This window comes from Neoarius graeffei, chromosome 2, assembly GCF_027579695.1.
Source record: "Neoarius graeffei isolate fNeoGra1 chromosome 2, fNeoGra1.pri, whole genome shotgun sequence".
Lineage (NCBI taxonomy): Eukaryota > Metazoa > Chordata > Actinopteri > Siluriformes > Ariidae > Neoarius > Neoarius graeffei.
The window spans coordinates 23,622,750-23,637,467 of NC_083570.1; the positions used below are offsets into that span (position 1 = coordinate 23,622,750).

Consider the following 14,718-nt stretch of genomic DNA (forward strand, 5'->3'; position numbering starts at 1 on the left):
AGAAAAAAAAAAACTAAAATAAAATTAATAAATAAATAAAGGGAAATATAAACAAATAAGCAAAGGGAGTGTTGCCTACAATCTCCACAGAAGACCTGTTTCCTTCAAAAAGGTAAACAAATATGTAAAACATGGCTCTCCTGTCTGCCTTAGAAGTACTTCACTTAGCTTTAGGGGAACTTTCACTCCTTCAAGACATTTACTTAGTTCCTGCCTCTCATCCAGATGTCTAGTACATGACTCTACCACATGCTCTGGAGTTTCAGGGTTGCCACAGTCACTGCATTTGCCATCTACATGTTTCTTTATTAGAAACATTATGTTGTTCAGACCTGTATGGCCAATTCTCATTCTAGAAATGATATCCTCCTCCTGTGTACTCCTATGTGTACTTCGTCCCCTTCCCACTGTTTTCTGAATATTATACAGATGTCTACCTGTGTGTCCCTTATCCCATAGTTCCTGCCACTTCTGCCTAATTTTGACTTTAGTTATACATTTCATTTCCGCTTTACTGTACTTTATGTGCATCTCTACTCCAGGTTGGTCTACTGCTTTCTTGGCATGCTGGTCTGCCAGCTCATTACCTGTAACTCCAATGTGTGCAGGCACCCACATCAGTGTTACACTGACCCCTGACCTTTGCAGCCTGCTTACCATCTGAATGATATCTATTATGATATCCTGTCTTGACTGTGATTGTACATTTTTGATGCTGTGCAGAGCTGAAGTAGAATCAGTAGCAATCACAATATTCCCTGGAACAGATCTATTACTGTCCACCCAAGACAGTGCTAATAATATAGCCACCAGTTCTGCTGTGTACACAGCCAGGTTGTCGCTCAGTCTTTGCAAAACAGTCACTTTTAATTTTGGAATTACAAATGCAGCGCCCACTTGACTATCCTTCTTTGATGCATCTGTATAGACAATATAGCTGTCCCCATAGTAATTCTGTATGTACCTTTCAGCATAATACTTGTCCACTTCTACCTCCTCTCTTGCCTCCAGAAGGCCAAGGTCAACTAAAGGCAATTGTAGGGTCCACCAAGGAGTCGCAGCAAATGGAACAGTAGGACATACAGGTAAGTCTCTGATCTCTACTTCTCTTGCCATTTCTCCTATAACCCATCCAAAGCTTCTAACTCTGTCATTTCTCCTCTCTTGGCAATCCATTAGTGATTGCAGGCCTATGTGACCTTCCTGGTGCCCCATAAGATTAGCCCAGTACACCAAAGACAGCTGATCCCTCCTTAGATGTAAAGGCATCTCCCCCAACTCTACCTGCATGGCCGCCACTGGAGAGGTTTTAATAGCTCCCATGCATATTCGCAAGGCTTGATACTGTACCAGGTCTAGTTTTTTTAGTATAGATTCAGCCGCAGACCTATAAGCTACGCATCCATAGTCCAGCACTGACCTTATCAGGCCTGAGTAGATGGTCTTCATTGCTGTCCTATCAGCCCCCCATTCCGTACCTTTCAGACATCTCATAACGTTCAGCACTCTTTTACATCTTTCAATGATTTTCTGGATGTGCATAGCCCAGGTCAGCCTTTTGTCAAACCACATACCAAGATACTTAAAATGCTCCACTCTCTCCAACTCTGACCCCCCAACAGTGATTTTAAGATCCTGAATACTTCTTCTCTTTGTGAAGAGCATAAACTTTGTCTTTTCCACAGAGATTCTAAAGCCCCAATCCAAAGCCCATTTTTGTACTTTATCCACTCCTTGCTGCATTCTCTGAACTATATGCTCCACGTTCCTTCCTCTCTTCCACATAGCTCCATCATCTGCAAATATCTCCCTCTTACTCCAAGCTGGGACAGTTTAATAAGCAGCCCCTCTCTCCATAGCATGTCATACGCCCGTTCTATATCAAAATACACTGCTGCAACAGACTCTTTATTTACTTGGGCCCTTCTGACTGCGTCCTCCAATGCTATAATTGGATCCATTGTACTCCTACCCTTCCTAAAACCTGACTGGTAGTTGTGTATAAGCCCCCTGGACTCTAGAAAAAATACCATTCTGTCGTTAACCATTCTCTCAAGAGTTTTCCCCATCTGGGAGGTCAACGCAATTGGCCTATAGCTGCTAGGGATCCTGGGGTCTTTCCCTGGTTTCCGTATGGGAACAATAATTGATTCCTTCCAGGATATAGGAAGTACCCCCTCCTCCCACACCTTGTTGTACAAATGGAGTAATGTTCCCTTACTCTCGACACTGAGGTGTTCTAGCATAGAGTAGCATACCCTATCTCTACCTGGAGTAGACCTGCCCGCCTTCTGTAACGCCCTATTCAACTCCTGGAGGGTAAATGGTCTATTAAGGACCCCTTCCTCCTCTACATTTCCCCTGTCTTGTACATCATACCTTATCCTCGTCTCCTGTCTGGCCCTTACCTCCTCTACTCTTAGATTGTTCGAACTGTGCACTTTGACCAATGTTCGTGCAATTGCTTCTGCCTTTTCTTTACAGCTTAAGATAACCTTCCCCTCCTCCATCATTACTGGGTATTCATACCCTCTTCCTTTCCCTCTCATCCTCTTAATCATTCCCCATACTTTTTCAATAGGAGTCGTACGTCCAAGAGTGTTACAAAAACTTCTCCAGTATTCCTTCTTTGCTTTCTTAATCACTCTTCTAACCAGTGCTTGAGCCCTCTTATAGTCTATCAGGTGCTGATATTTATAAGTCTGTCTTAACACCCTAAAAGCTTTATTTCTTTGCTTGATAGCTTCACTGCAGTCTTTACCCCACCATGGCACAATTTTATTCAAGCCCCTTGGTTTAGTCATTGGGATTGCCTCTCGGGCCGCATACACAATACTACAAGTCACACCAATGCATAAATCTTCAATATTTTGACTGGTATCAATAGTCGCCAGTCTTTGGTCACTAAATTTCATAAACTTTTCCCAATCAGCTTTTCCTAAGATCCACTTCCCTTCTCTTATCTCAACTACCCTCACCACCTCTAGCTCCACTCTGGTCGTGATGGGGAAGTGGTCACTGCCTATACTACAGTCTGTGTGCACCTGCCAGTTACATTTATGCACCAACGCCCTTGACACGATTGTAAGGTCTAACGCTGAGTCCGTCCCCCTCACCACATCTATTCTAGTGCTTGTGCCATCATTGAGACACACCAATCCCTGTTCCTCCATGAAGCTTTCCACTATCCTACCATTGCTGTCCTCTTTATTACCCCAAACAGCGCTATGTGCGTTGAAATCCCCACACCATACTGTTTTACCCTCCATGTTTTCCCACATTTCCTCCAAATGCCCCACCTCCAGCTGCTTACATGGATTATAGAAATTAATTACCCTGACACTACCCACTCTTGTCCATACCTCTATTATAATGTATTCTTGTTCATTGCCTTTCTTCAATTCCCTATACTGTATTCCCTTCCTTACAAATGTGGCACAACCTCCCCCATTACCTCCCACCCTATCTCTTCTCACACAGGAGTACCCTCTGATTACAAAATCCAGTGATTCTTTCAACCAAGTCTCTTGTATGCAAATAACGTCTGGCTTATATTTCATTTCATTTAAAACTCCTTTAAACTCCTGACCATTTGCCACAAGACTCCTGGCATTCCACTGGACTATTATCAGAGGTTCTACCCTAATGGTTGTGATTGTTCACTCGTCTCACTAATTAAAGCTGCTTGAATTTTTTCCCACGATAAATTCCCTATATTTAGGAATTTGTGGGCAGCTTTGACGATCATTTTAATCTTATCTTTTTTACTCCTTATGTCATTAGAGCAGTTGACAACATAAGCAATAAAGAGAATAAGTTTCTCTGGGTTTATAGCTTCCTCATTGCTCCCTACTCCTGACGCAGTAGGCGTGCCTTGCGAATGCGGCGCCTTTTGACTACCCGCTCTGCTTTCTTTCTGAACTGCTTTGACCGCGTCTGCGTACGACAAATTCCTGGATGTTCTAACCTGCTGAATCACTACCGCCTGTTTTCTTGCCGGACACCCTCCATACGCAGCTGTATGATCCCCCCCACAGTTGCAGCATTTCTTCACATCGCTATCCCCGCATTGTCCGTATTCATGTTCTCCTCCACACTTCCCACATCGCTGCTTACCATGACAGACTTTAGCTATGTGTCCGTATCGTTGACACTTATAGCATCTCACTGGTGGAGGGACATACTCTCGCACCCGGAAACTCATGTATCCCACCATAATTCTTTCTGGCAGTACTGTTTCCTTAAATTCCAATAGCACAGACGTGCTATCCCTCTTTTCACCATCCCGCGTAGCCTGTAGTCTCTTTGCATTCAACACTGTCCCACCTTTAATTGTCTTTTTGAGATCTTCCATCTTCTCCCCTAAGGGGATGCCAGATATCACCCCTCTTGCTCTCCGTTCTCCAAACACCCTTACTTCACTTATATCCAGCTTGCAAATTGACTGAACATTCAGCGCCTTATCCCTTTGGGCCCTATTCTTGCACTGAATGAGCAACCTGCTATTCCTCATCGGATACGCCCTCTCCACTTCTCCCAAAACCTTTTTCAAACCATTAGTCAATGTAATAAGTCCAACTTTACCAATGTCACAGCCCTCTTTAAAACCAACCACTACTTTCAGCTCATCCTCCTGCCACACTCTCAACCTCACTGTTCGTTCTCCTTCCTCATCATCTGAAAAAGCCCTTTTCGCTTGCTGCTGGTGACTACCCTCCTTCCTTATCCAGGGATTCAGTAGCAACTCTCTAAATGCCTCATCCTCATTTCCACCCCCACCACTACCCTCATCCATGATCCCCTCCAGACCCAGTCACAAATCAGATTATGCCAAAAACCGCCGAAAACCAAACCCGCTGAACAGAGCGCACAGCTTCAATACAAAAAGACGGAGAGAGTAGGAGGGAGGGAATCCCCGAAAGGGAAAACCGAGCCGAGCCGCCATTTTGAATCCTCATTCACGGCTGTAATGCAAATTGCTTTCTCTTCGGTTTACAAGTGCACTTCCATGGCAGGAAAACAACTACATTTTGCCGCCTATGTAGTCCCCTATTTATACAAATAGGAGTCATTCAGGATTCAGCCATGTTTTTGCTCAGCGTTAGCAAGTTAGGTTTTTAGCTTTCTCCTGAAATGTTTTAATTTATTTCTTCTTCCTCAGGGCAGTAAAACTCGCTTTCGCTATGAACACTGTCGTTATCCATGCTGTAAAATTAATGCTATTCTCCTGAGAAATGCGAAAATAAATGTTGACAAAAAATGCTGCTATGTTTGTTGTTGTTGTGAACGAGCGAGTCGCCAGAGGTCCGTAACCGGGGTCCGTAGCGTAGGATACAGAGCCGCTCGCCAGCCAATCAGAGCGCAGGATTTGGACTGCGGAAAAAATAAAACTAATTCTGGACCAAAAGGATTGTAAAATAACTGCTAATGCAGGCCAGGCTAAAGTCAGCCACTTCTCTCTAATCATAATCAGAAGAACAAAGAAAAAACCCCTATCAAACACATTATATTAACAAACCAGTGGTGTGTCAGAGACTCCGGCTGATGTTCAGCAGTGTAATCTGGGCACCGTGTAGAATAATTCAGTTTCAAAGAGCCGTAGTTCGCCGACAGCTTCGCCCGATTGTTCGGGCACCGAGTCGTCATTCCCGGCCGCAGGTGGAGCTCGCGATGCCGGGAGGGATCTGATGAAATCCTCGGCCTTATCCGGGCGCTGGAAAACCTCCGCTTTGCCGGCAGCTTTGCCTTTCAGCGTGGCGGGGTAGAGCAGGAAGAACTCCGCTCCTTTTGCTCGGGCCATATTCATAGCTTGGGAGAAAGCTGAGCGCCGCTTGATGGTGAAGCCGCTGTAGTCGGGTGAAAAGCGACCCGTCCGTCCGTTCACTATGAGCGGGGATTTCTTGGCGGTGCGAGGAATCAGCTGGCGCGTTGTGTAGCGGAGCGGATTAAAGATTAGGGTGCGAGGAGCGGATTTGTTTCTCTTGTTGTTATCCCTCTTGTCTTTACAGCAAGGCCTGCCTCAGATTCCTTGCTCGAATCGGACATGGCGTATTTACAATCAGTAGTACCGTCAAATAAGAAAAATAATAGTTGTCACAACAGGAAATAAAAGTAAAAATGGCAACGCCGGGTTGAGCGGATTCGACCGAAGCTGCCATCTTGTCCAGCTGATCACGTGACTCCCCCACATTTTTGTTACATCTGTAACTGTAATTCATTTAAAGACAAATCAAGCCTGCTTTCACAGTGAAGATCAACTTTTATTGTGTATTTAAATGCTTTACCTTTAACATAAAGCGTGATGTCTCTGTGTTCCCTCTCAGTGCTGCACCTGTAGTCTCCATCATCCTCTTCTCTCAGGTCAGATAGGAGCAGAGACAGATTAGCAGGAGAAGTGTTATTAAACAGCTGAAATCTGCCACGGTAGTGCTCATCATTTAACACTTCTGTGAAACGTCCTGTTCTGCTGGCCTCCCAGGTGAATTTCTGAGGTTTGGTGTTGAGGTCAGAGCAGGAGCAGGGTAACAGCACTGAACCACCTTTGTGTCGTATGATTTCTCCCGGATTATTATCACCAGAGAGAGCACAGCCTACAGAAACAAACACACAAAAACTCAGAATCTACTGAATACAGTATGAAGTACAGCATTTCAAACAAGAACACCCGTCAGGCTGTGGAAGTCAGTTGTGATTAAATATCTATTATTATTATTATTATTATTATTATTATTGCAGATCTGTGGCTACCACCAGTGACTCGACCTCCCTGTGGTTTTATCCAAAATCTCAGAATAACCCCACTTCAAAACAGTCCGACGAATTGTCATCCCAATTCAGGCCATTCAATCAAATGAATGAGAGAGCTGCAGGCTTCCTCAAATGTATTTGAGAAAATAATTTATTGATTTAATAATTTATTGATTTCACTGTAGCCATAAAAGGTAAAAACAAGTTAAGAGAGCACACGGACTCCAGTATGAGGGCGCTAACAAATAGGTCTTGGAAGGCAACAATGGCCTGTACACAGTTTTCATCCCACCAGACAGAAAACCAAGAAAAATTTCCCCAATCATAAACAAACTGTCTTCAAATCTTTGTGGTAACCACACAAACAATCAAATCACAACTCAAATAAAGAGCAATGCTCAAAACAAACCCAAAGAAAACTAAGAGCCCGCCCTGCCCCAAGCCAGTACAGAGATTTTACAGTGCTATTAGAAGATTAATTTTAAAATATCTAAAATTAATAGAAAATTAGACAACAGCCATGAAAGCAATCGGAAGCATGCCGTTCGTACATACCCTCTCGACACCATTTCAACCCACACAAACATGCAACATACACTCCGCTAGGGGCGGCGCTAGAATTTTGGGCCCTATGAAAGAATATAATATAACACCCACCCACCCCACAGGTGACAGTATTTAGTTAGAGACCCAGGCTGTAGCCTGTAGATAAACTAGTAGACAAGTATAAACTTAATATAGACTGGCCTGGCTGTCGCAAACAAACTTCCAAATTCATCCTTATGTCTCCGTCATGTACTGACTCATTATATGCAGTTAAATTTCTAGGTTGATGAATAACTATTTAATTGATAGAAAATTACTTGGTGCGCTGCAAGAAATCCACGGAATGTTCTTTCTTTCTTTTTTTGGCTGTGCCAATTTAATAGAAAACAGAGTCAATACAATTCAGCAGTGCAGTGAGAAAAACTCTACATTCATCAACTTATTCACGTCTTTATTTAATAACAACAAATATAAATGTGAACAATGGCAAAACATCGAAACATACAAAGAGGTCAAATGGTAGAGAATAAATTTCTCAACCTCAAATATTTAGTATCTCAATGTTCAACAGCCCCTAATGAACTAAACACTGTACATACTCTACATACAGTTTTAAAGTCACTTATGAGCTTTGTTGTGCAACAGAGCGGAACATTTTTGAACACAATAATGAATTTTACATCAACAAATTGGTCATACCATGCTCCCTGCAAATGCACATATCAAAAACAGAAAAAGGGGATTTCTTTCACATGCCTGTTAAGGTATTCTTAATTTCAACATGCTTCTATTTTATATACAGAGATTGTTTCTCACCAAGCATCCATCCATCCATTATCCGTAACCGCTTATCCTGTGCAGGGTCGAAGACAAGCTGGAGCCTACCCCAGCTGACTATGGGCAAGAGGTGGGGTACACCCTGGACAAGTCACCAGGTCATCGCAGGGCATCACCAAGAATTCAAATGCCAAAAGACAAACGCTGAATCTTCTTGGTAGCAAAATCGTTGATCAAATCTTCTCCTGAGCCATTGTTGATTTCAGATAGCTCTTGATCAGTTTCAGCTGAATAAATTCCCTTTCCCCACCAGCAACAGTAACTGGGAGGGTGTAAAAAAAATCCTAAAGGCAATGCAAACGTCTCCAAAAATGCTCTGGAGTCGCAGTTTGTAAATTGCATTTTGGCGAGCAAGGCAGGTGCAGTCAGAGGGGAATTTGCAGCCATACTAAAAGTTGGGCAGTTAAGTGACAGTACTATTGCGTCTGTCACTCAGCCACTGATAATTAAGTATACAACTGATCTCACATCTCAGTTTGAAAGTGAAATCAAGCATCTTAATTCAATATTTTCTGCCACTGCAGAAAATATTGAATTAAGATGCTTGATTTCACTTTCAAACTGAGATGTGAGATCAGTTGTATACTTAATTATCAGTGGCTGAGTGACAGACGCAATAGTACTGTCACTTAACTGCCCAACTTTTAGTATGGCTGCAAATTCTTCAACAATATTTGCTATGGTTTGGAACAGAGTATCCAAGTCACTTCTTATCTGGTCCATGGCAGTCAAAAATCCAGTGTTTCGAAATGTTGTTTCTGCACTGTCTTCCTGACCTGTTTCTACTAAAGTCTCAACATGGAACCTCTTCCTCCTCTTCTCATGGTTGAGTTATTTTTGAAATTGAGGTGGAACTCCCATTTGATTAGCAATCAATGGTACCTCAGAGAGGAAAGAATCCCATCCATTTCTAAGAGCCTGCATCTCATCTTTGAGTGCATTTACATTAACTGCCTCCACCTCAATTGATATTTTCCCTAACTGGAGTATCATATTTCTGTTATCAATACACTGCAATACTTTCATCCAAATGGTGAGAAGTACTTCTTCAGACCAACAGCTTCAGCTCGAGCCTCACTTGTGAGACTGCATGAGCTGAGTATGGAAACAAGGGCCTCAATGACATCAGGTAATGCCCAGGTCAGACGGCAGGCTGCAACTAGTTTTCAACTACTTTTGTCTACCTGTGATAACAAAATAAATGCATGACGATGCAGATAATGGCAGAGTGTTGCAAAGGGTCTTTAGTAGAGGCAGTTTGGCACAAGTGGATCACAATCTGTTCGCTTTTTAGCTGTGATTTGCTTCCAATCGGTGCAAATAGCAGGTTGACACATGTAGAGGCAGGCAGTTGTGCAATGCTTGAGCAACCAATCACAGGTTGAAGCAGGTAGTGGCAGCTAGACGTAGGCTGATGCAGGGGAAGACAAGTCTTTAGAGATGGCTGCGATGCATCGCAGGTAAATGCAGACTGCACCTACGGTACAAATAGTTTACAACAACCTGCAAGCAGTCTTATGGCCTTATATTTTTAAAGGATTTCTGTGCACTGCGTCTAGCTGCGTCTGCTTCCGACTGGTTGATTCAGCTTAAAATCTCTGCATCTTGCAATACGTCTGACCACAACGGAAGGATTTGATACAAAACGCCTGCATCCACCTGCGATCAGTCGCCATCTGACCAATCGCAGGTCGCAGCATGCATCTTTCTGCCATCTGACCTGGGCATAAGTGTTTTGCTACAGCATCAATCTGTGCACTCCAGCAAGTGTCAGATAAGCTATGCAGAGAGCAGCCTGTAGTATCTTTGTATATAGCCCATCACTCTGGACTGGCACAAATGTGTAAAGGCGATTATCTCATCTCATAATCTCTAGCCGCTTTATCCTGTTCTACAGGGTCACAGGCAAGCTGGAGCCTATCCCAGCTGACTATGGGCGAAAGGCGGGGTACACCCTGGACAAGTCACCAGGTCATCACAGGGCTGACACATAGACACAGACAACCATTCAGACTCACATTCACACCTACGGTCAATTTAGAGTCACCAGTTAACCTAACCTGCATGTCTTTGGACTGTGGGGGAAACCGGAGCACCCAGAGGAAACCCACGCGGACACGGGGTGAACATGCAAACTCCGCACAGAAAGGCCCTCGCTGGCCACGGGGCTCAAACCCGGACCTTCTTGCCGTGAGACGACAGCGCTAACCACTACACCATCCTTCTGTGCCGGTAAAGGCAATTAATGAAGCCAAAAATTGTTGACACTTCAACACTTGACCCTGCAGCATGCACACCAACAAGATTTAATGTGTGGGAGGCACAAGGTGAAAATGTGGCCAGATTATTTTTCTTTAATATTTGCACTTGTACTCCCTTGACGTTCCCTGACATATTTGCACCACTGTCTGTGGTTGGTAGAAGAGAGCAACTGGACTTGCTTGAAAAGTCTTGAAGACGTTTCGCCTCTCGTCCGAAAGGCATCATCAGTTCTGTCTGTCTAATAGGGAGTATCAAGTATTTATCCTCTCATGGATCATAATAGAATCCAAATCAGAATGCTGATGGCTGCATTGAAGGTGGCTGATAGATGTCATAGACACCCACCTCTGTTCAGTGATGGTCGTTCCAGGCTGACAAAATTGAACGATCCTCTCTGGCTAAGATGTCTGCCAGTTTTCTGGAAGTCCTCTCATACTCCCGCACTAGTCGAAGGGTACTCATCCCAAAGTGTGTAGAAACATATCTGTGAAGATACTCAGTCGTCCAGGTACATAGTAATCTGTGGTTGGTAGAAGAGAGCAACTGGACTTGCTTGAAAAGTCTTGAAGACGTTTCACCTCTCGTCCGAAAGGCACTTTCGTTGCCTTTCGGACGAGAGGCGAAACGTCTTCAAGACTTTTCAAGCAAGTCCAGTTGCTTGAAAGACATGCGGGAGTATGAGAGGACTTCCAGAAAACTGGCAGACATCTTAGCCAGAGAGGATCGTTCAATTTTGTCAGCCTGGAACGACCATCACTGAACAGAGGTGGGTGTCTATGACATCTATCAGCTACCTTCAATGCAGCCATCAGCATTCTGATTTGGATTCTATTATGATCCATGAGAGGATAAATACTTGATACTCCCTATTAGACAGACAGAACTGATGATGCCTTTCGGACGAGAGGCGAAACGTCTTCAAGACTTTTCAAGCAAGTCCAGTTGCTCTCTTCTACCAACCACAGATTACTATGTACCTGGACGACTGAGTATCTTCACAGATTTGCACCACTGTCATACCCTTGTCCCCTGCAATTATTGATGTCTATTCCTAGGTCCCCAAGCACACACTATAATCCCTGCTTTTTCACTTCCTGTTTTTCTGTAGATTTTTTTTTACTCAATGAATCTTTCTGTATTTCCCATTCATTCACATCTTTATTATAATGGACATATTGTAGGAGCACAACATTTTCCTCAGTGTGGGAAATATCTGGTGTGGCATCACATATAATGCCATAATAGACGGCATCCTCCCTTTCCCTAAGAATCGTTTGAAGGACTCTTTTCCCCATACAATTCAATTAACTCATTTTGGATGTCCAAGCTCAAATAATGAGTTAGTCTGCTTTCTTTTTTTGAAGTCCTCACTTTTTCTAGGCGGTCTTTCAAAAGTGGGTCATAGTGGGACAAGCGCTCTAGTGCGTCCAAGAAATTCCCACTGTGGACATCGCCTAAGTCTTTTCTTTTGCCCCTGAAAGGTAACTGTGGCAGCAGGGGCGTGGTCAAGCATCAGTCTGTGAATGGAGGGCGGAGTTAGGGAAGGTAAGTGGCAGAATCACTACACCTTATGGGAATTAACCTGTGTTTGTGTGTCTTCCCCAGTGACCGTGCCCTATAAAGAGGAGAGGGAGAGCAGAGGAAGGGAGCTCTCCCCCAACCTGGATGCTTGTGTGCGTGTATGTATGTGAGAGAGTGAACATAAAAGCTGAAAAGCTAAAATAAAAGAGTTTTTGAGAACTCAGTTCTGGCCTGCCGTGCTTCTGTGCTCCACCCACCTAGAACTCTTGCTACAGTAACTTTCTTGATGCCAAGTGCAGAGTAACATGAAGTAGTCTCAGCAAGAGAGCTTTATTTCTTTCGATCTCTGACTGCACCCATCTTTGCCGCTGATGGTCAGTGCCACTTTGAGCCATAACAGAACACTGCAGGTTTTAACATTTCAAATAGCAGTCCCTGAGTCCCTTGTTATTTTCATGATTTGGAAGTTTATCGTACATGCGGCGCCACTTAACGTCACACATCTTGTACCTGTGGTCACTATTCAGAGTGCTCCGAGAAGGCCTTTTTAATCCATGTGAAAAACGAACACAAGGAATGCAAAACTGAACATTTGCACTGTCACTATGAACTAACCAGTCCCTTTTCACCTTTTCTCTGCCATGCGATGCCTCAAGTAGTCTGGAAATGGCTTTCCCTCTGAATCTTTGGACATTTCTTTGTCTTCCCTTGTTGCCAACTTTCTAACAATAATTGCCCTGTCACTGACGCTTAACTTTGCTGGCCACAAGCCTGGGTCAACTGACAGCAGATCATCTGGTTCTGAAAGCAGTGTATGTGACTCAGTGCCTGAAATGTCCCTCATCTCAATCTCACATTGTTCCTTGCTCTTCACTGCTTCCTCCTCCTCATCTGTGCTGCTGTCACTACTTGTACTGTCATCCTTAGCCTCTTCTTCTATTTGAATATCTCTGGCCTCCTCTCTGGCTGCATCGTGACTCGAAGAGGGCCCTGGCTCTAAAGTATCCGTAACCTTAACCATGAAGTACATACCTGTAATTCAGAATCTGTCATATAATCATGCTAAAACAGTGTGTTGTGAGAACTATGTGTATGTATGACTAACATTTGGATGGAATGAGCTGCATGCTTGGTTAGTAACATTAGTTGATCATAAAGGGAAACAGATATCTTAAAAGGGGGACCTTAAAAGTGGCAATGGCATTATCCCCTTTACAATCTAACAACCTTTTTAGCCAGTTTTTGTCCATTTCATTATTGGAATGTCTATATGAATGTTGTCAGCTAAAATTGTACTTGCTTGCTATAGCTAACTGCTCACATGGTTAATGCAGCATAAATACTAAAAATCGGTCTGCATGAGCCTTAACCCCAAAGCCCTTTATTCACAGATTGCACTGTAAATAGATTATCAAAAAAAAAATACTGCTCACCTCCTCCTGCTTCAACTGGGAGGAGGGGTTGAGGCAGGGTGACTTAATCCTGAGGCTGCATCTGTGCATGTTGAGGGCAGAACTCATTAGTGAACAAGCTAGTTATTAGCATGCATCTTAACCTAGCTGGCATACTAGCTGTATAGTGGACCTACACTGAGCTCTTTGCAGACCAAAGTTAGAGTTGTCTCATTTTCAGTGGCAGTAAAGGTAACCTATGAAATATTTAAGTAAAACAACATTGCATTGTAAATTAAGCTGTTAGCTTGATCATCCAAGCAGTGGTGAAGCCACATGTTAGGTTAATAAGCATGTTAGGTTAATAGCCACCAAAGGAAGATCAGTGAATAAATGTATGGGCTACCTTTCTTCAGAAAAAACTGTGTGACTAACTGTTGGCCCTTTTTCTCTCTCTCAGCTTTCTGCTGCCTCTCTCTACATTTCTTGTAACCCGACTTCTTCATGATGGTGTCAGTCCACTGACGGTTCACCATCAATCCTGTTTCTGCTGTGCACAGCTCATGTTAGTGCTGGACTGGAAAACAACAAACCTAACGTGGTGTCAGACTCTGGTTCTGCCTACACAAGACTGTACCATGTAATGAACAGGGAGGGGGTGAAATATAAAGACTATCTATTCTATAATTTTGCGGAAAATGGAAAACCAAACCAAAAGGTTGTTGTATTTACTCAATATCAGAGACAAAATTATTTAATTTTTTTTTTTATTAAATTAACTTACACATGGGGGCGGCACGGTGGTGTAGTGGTTAGCGCTGTCGCCTCACAGCAAGAAGGTCCTGGGTTCGAGCCCCGGGGCCGGCGAGGGCCTTTCTGTGTGGAGTTTGCATGTTCTCCCCGTGTCCGCGTGGGTTTCCTCCGGGTGCTCCGGTTTCCCCCACAGTCCAAAGACATGCAGGTTAGGTTAACTGGTGACTCTAAATTGACCGTAGGTGTGAATGTGAGTGTGAATGGTTGTCTGTGTCTATGTGTCAGCCCTGTGATGACCTGGCGACTTGTCCAGGGTGTACCCCGCCTTTCGCCCGTAGTCAGCTGGGATAGGCTCCAGCTTGCCTGCGACCCTGTAGAAGGATAAAGCGGCTAGAGATAATGAGATGAGATGAACTTACACATGGTAATAATATTAATTTTGTCCTCTAAGGGCCTTCTGTCAATGCTGGGCCCTTAGAATCGTCCTAACACACACACACACACACACACACACACTCCCCATGGCGCCCCTATGTGTGTGTGAGAAGCTGTAAGTCAGGTGTAATGCAGGAGGTGAAGATGGTGGTCACTGACAGAAGAACAGCAGAAAAAGGTGTGAAATTCACACAAGTCTATTTACAGACCAGAAGAGAATGGCGTG

At 43.7% G+C, this 14,718-nt stretch overlaps 1 protein-coding gene across 2 annotated transcripts in view; it reads right to left on the reverse strand.

Moving 5' to 3' along the window:
- LOC132872385 (junctional adhesion molecule-like) overlaps nucleotides 1-14,718 on the reverse strand; it is a 57,487-nt gene that overhangs the window by 20,799 nt on the left and 21,970 nt on the right. For both annotated transcript variants that reach the window (XM_060907159.1, XM_060907168.1), the window contains exon 2: nucleotides 6,285-6,590. In XM_060907159.1, coding sequence (XP_060763142.1) covers nucleotides 6,285-6,590 — 306 coding nt within the window. The remainder of the gene's footprint in view (nucleotides 1-6,284; nucleotides 6,591-14,718) is intronic.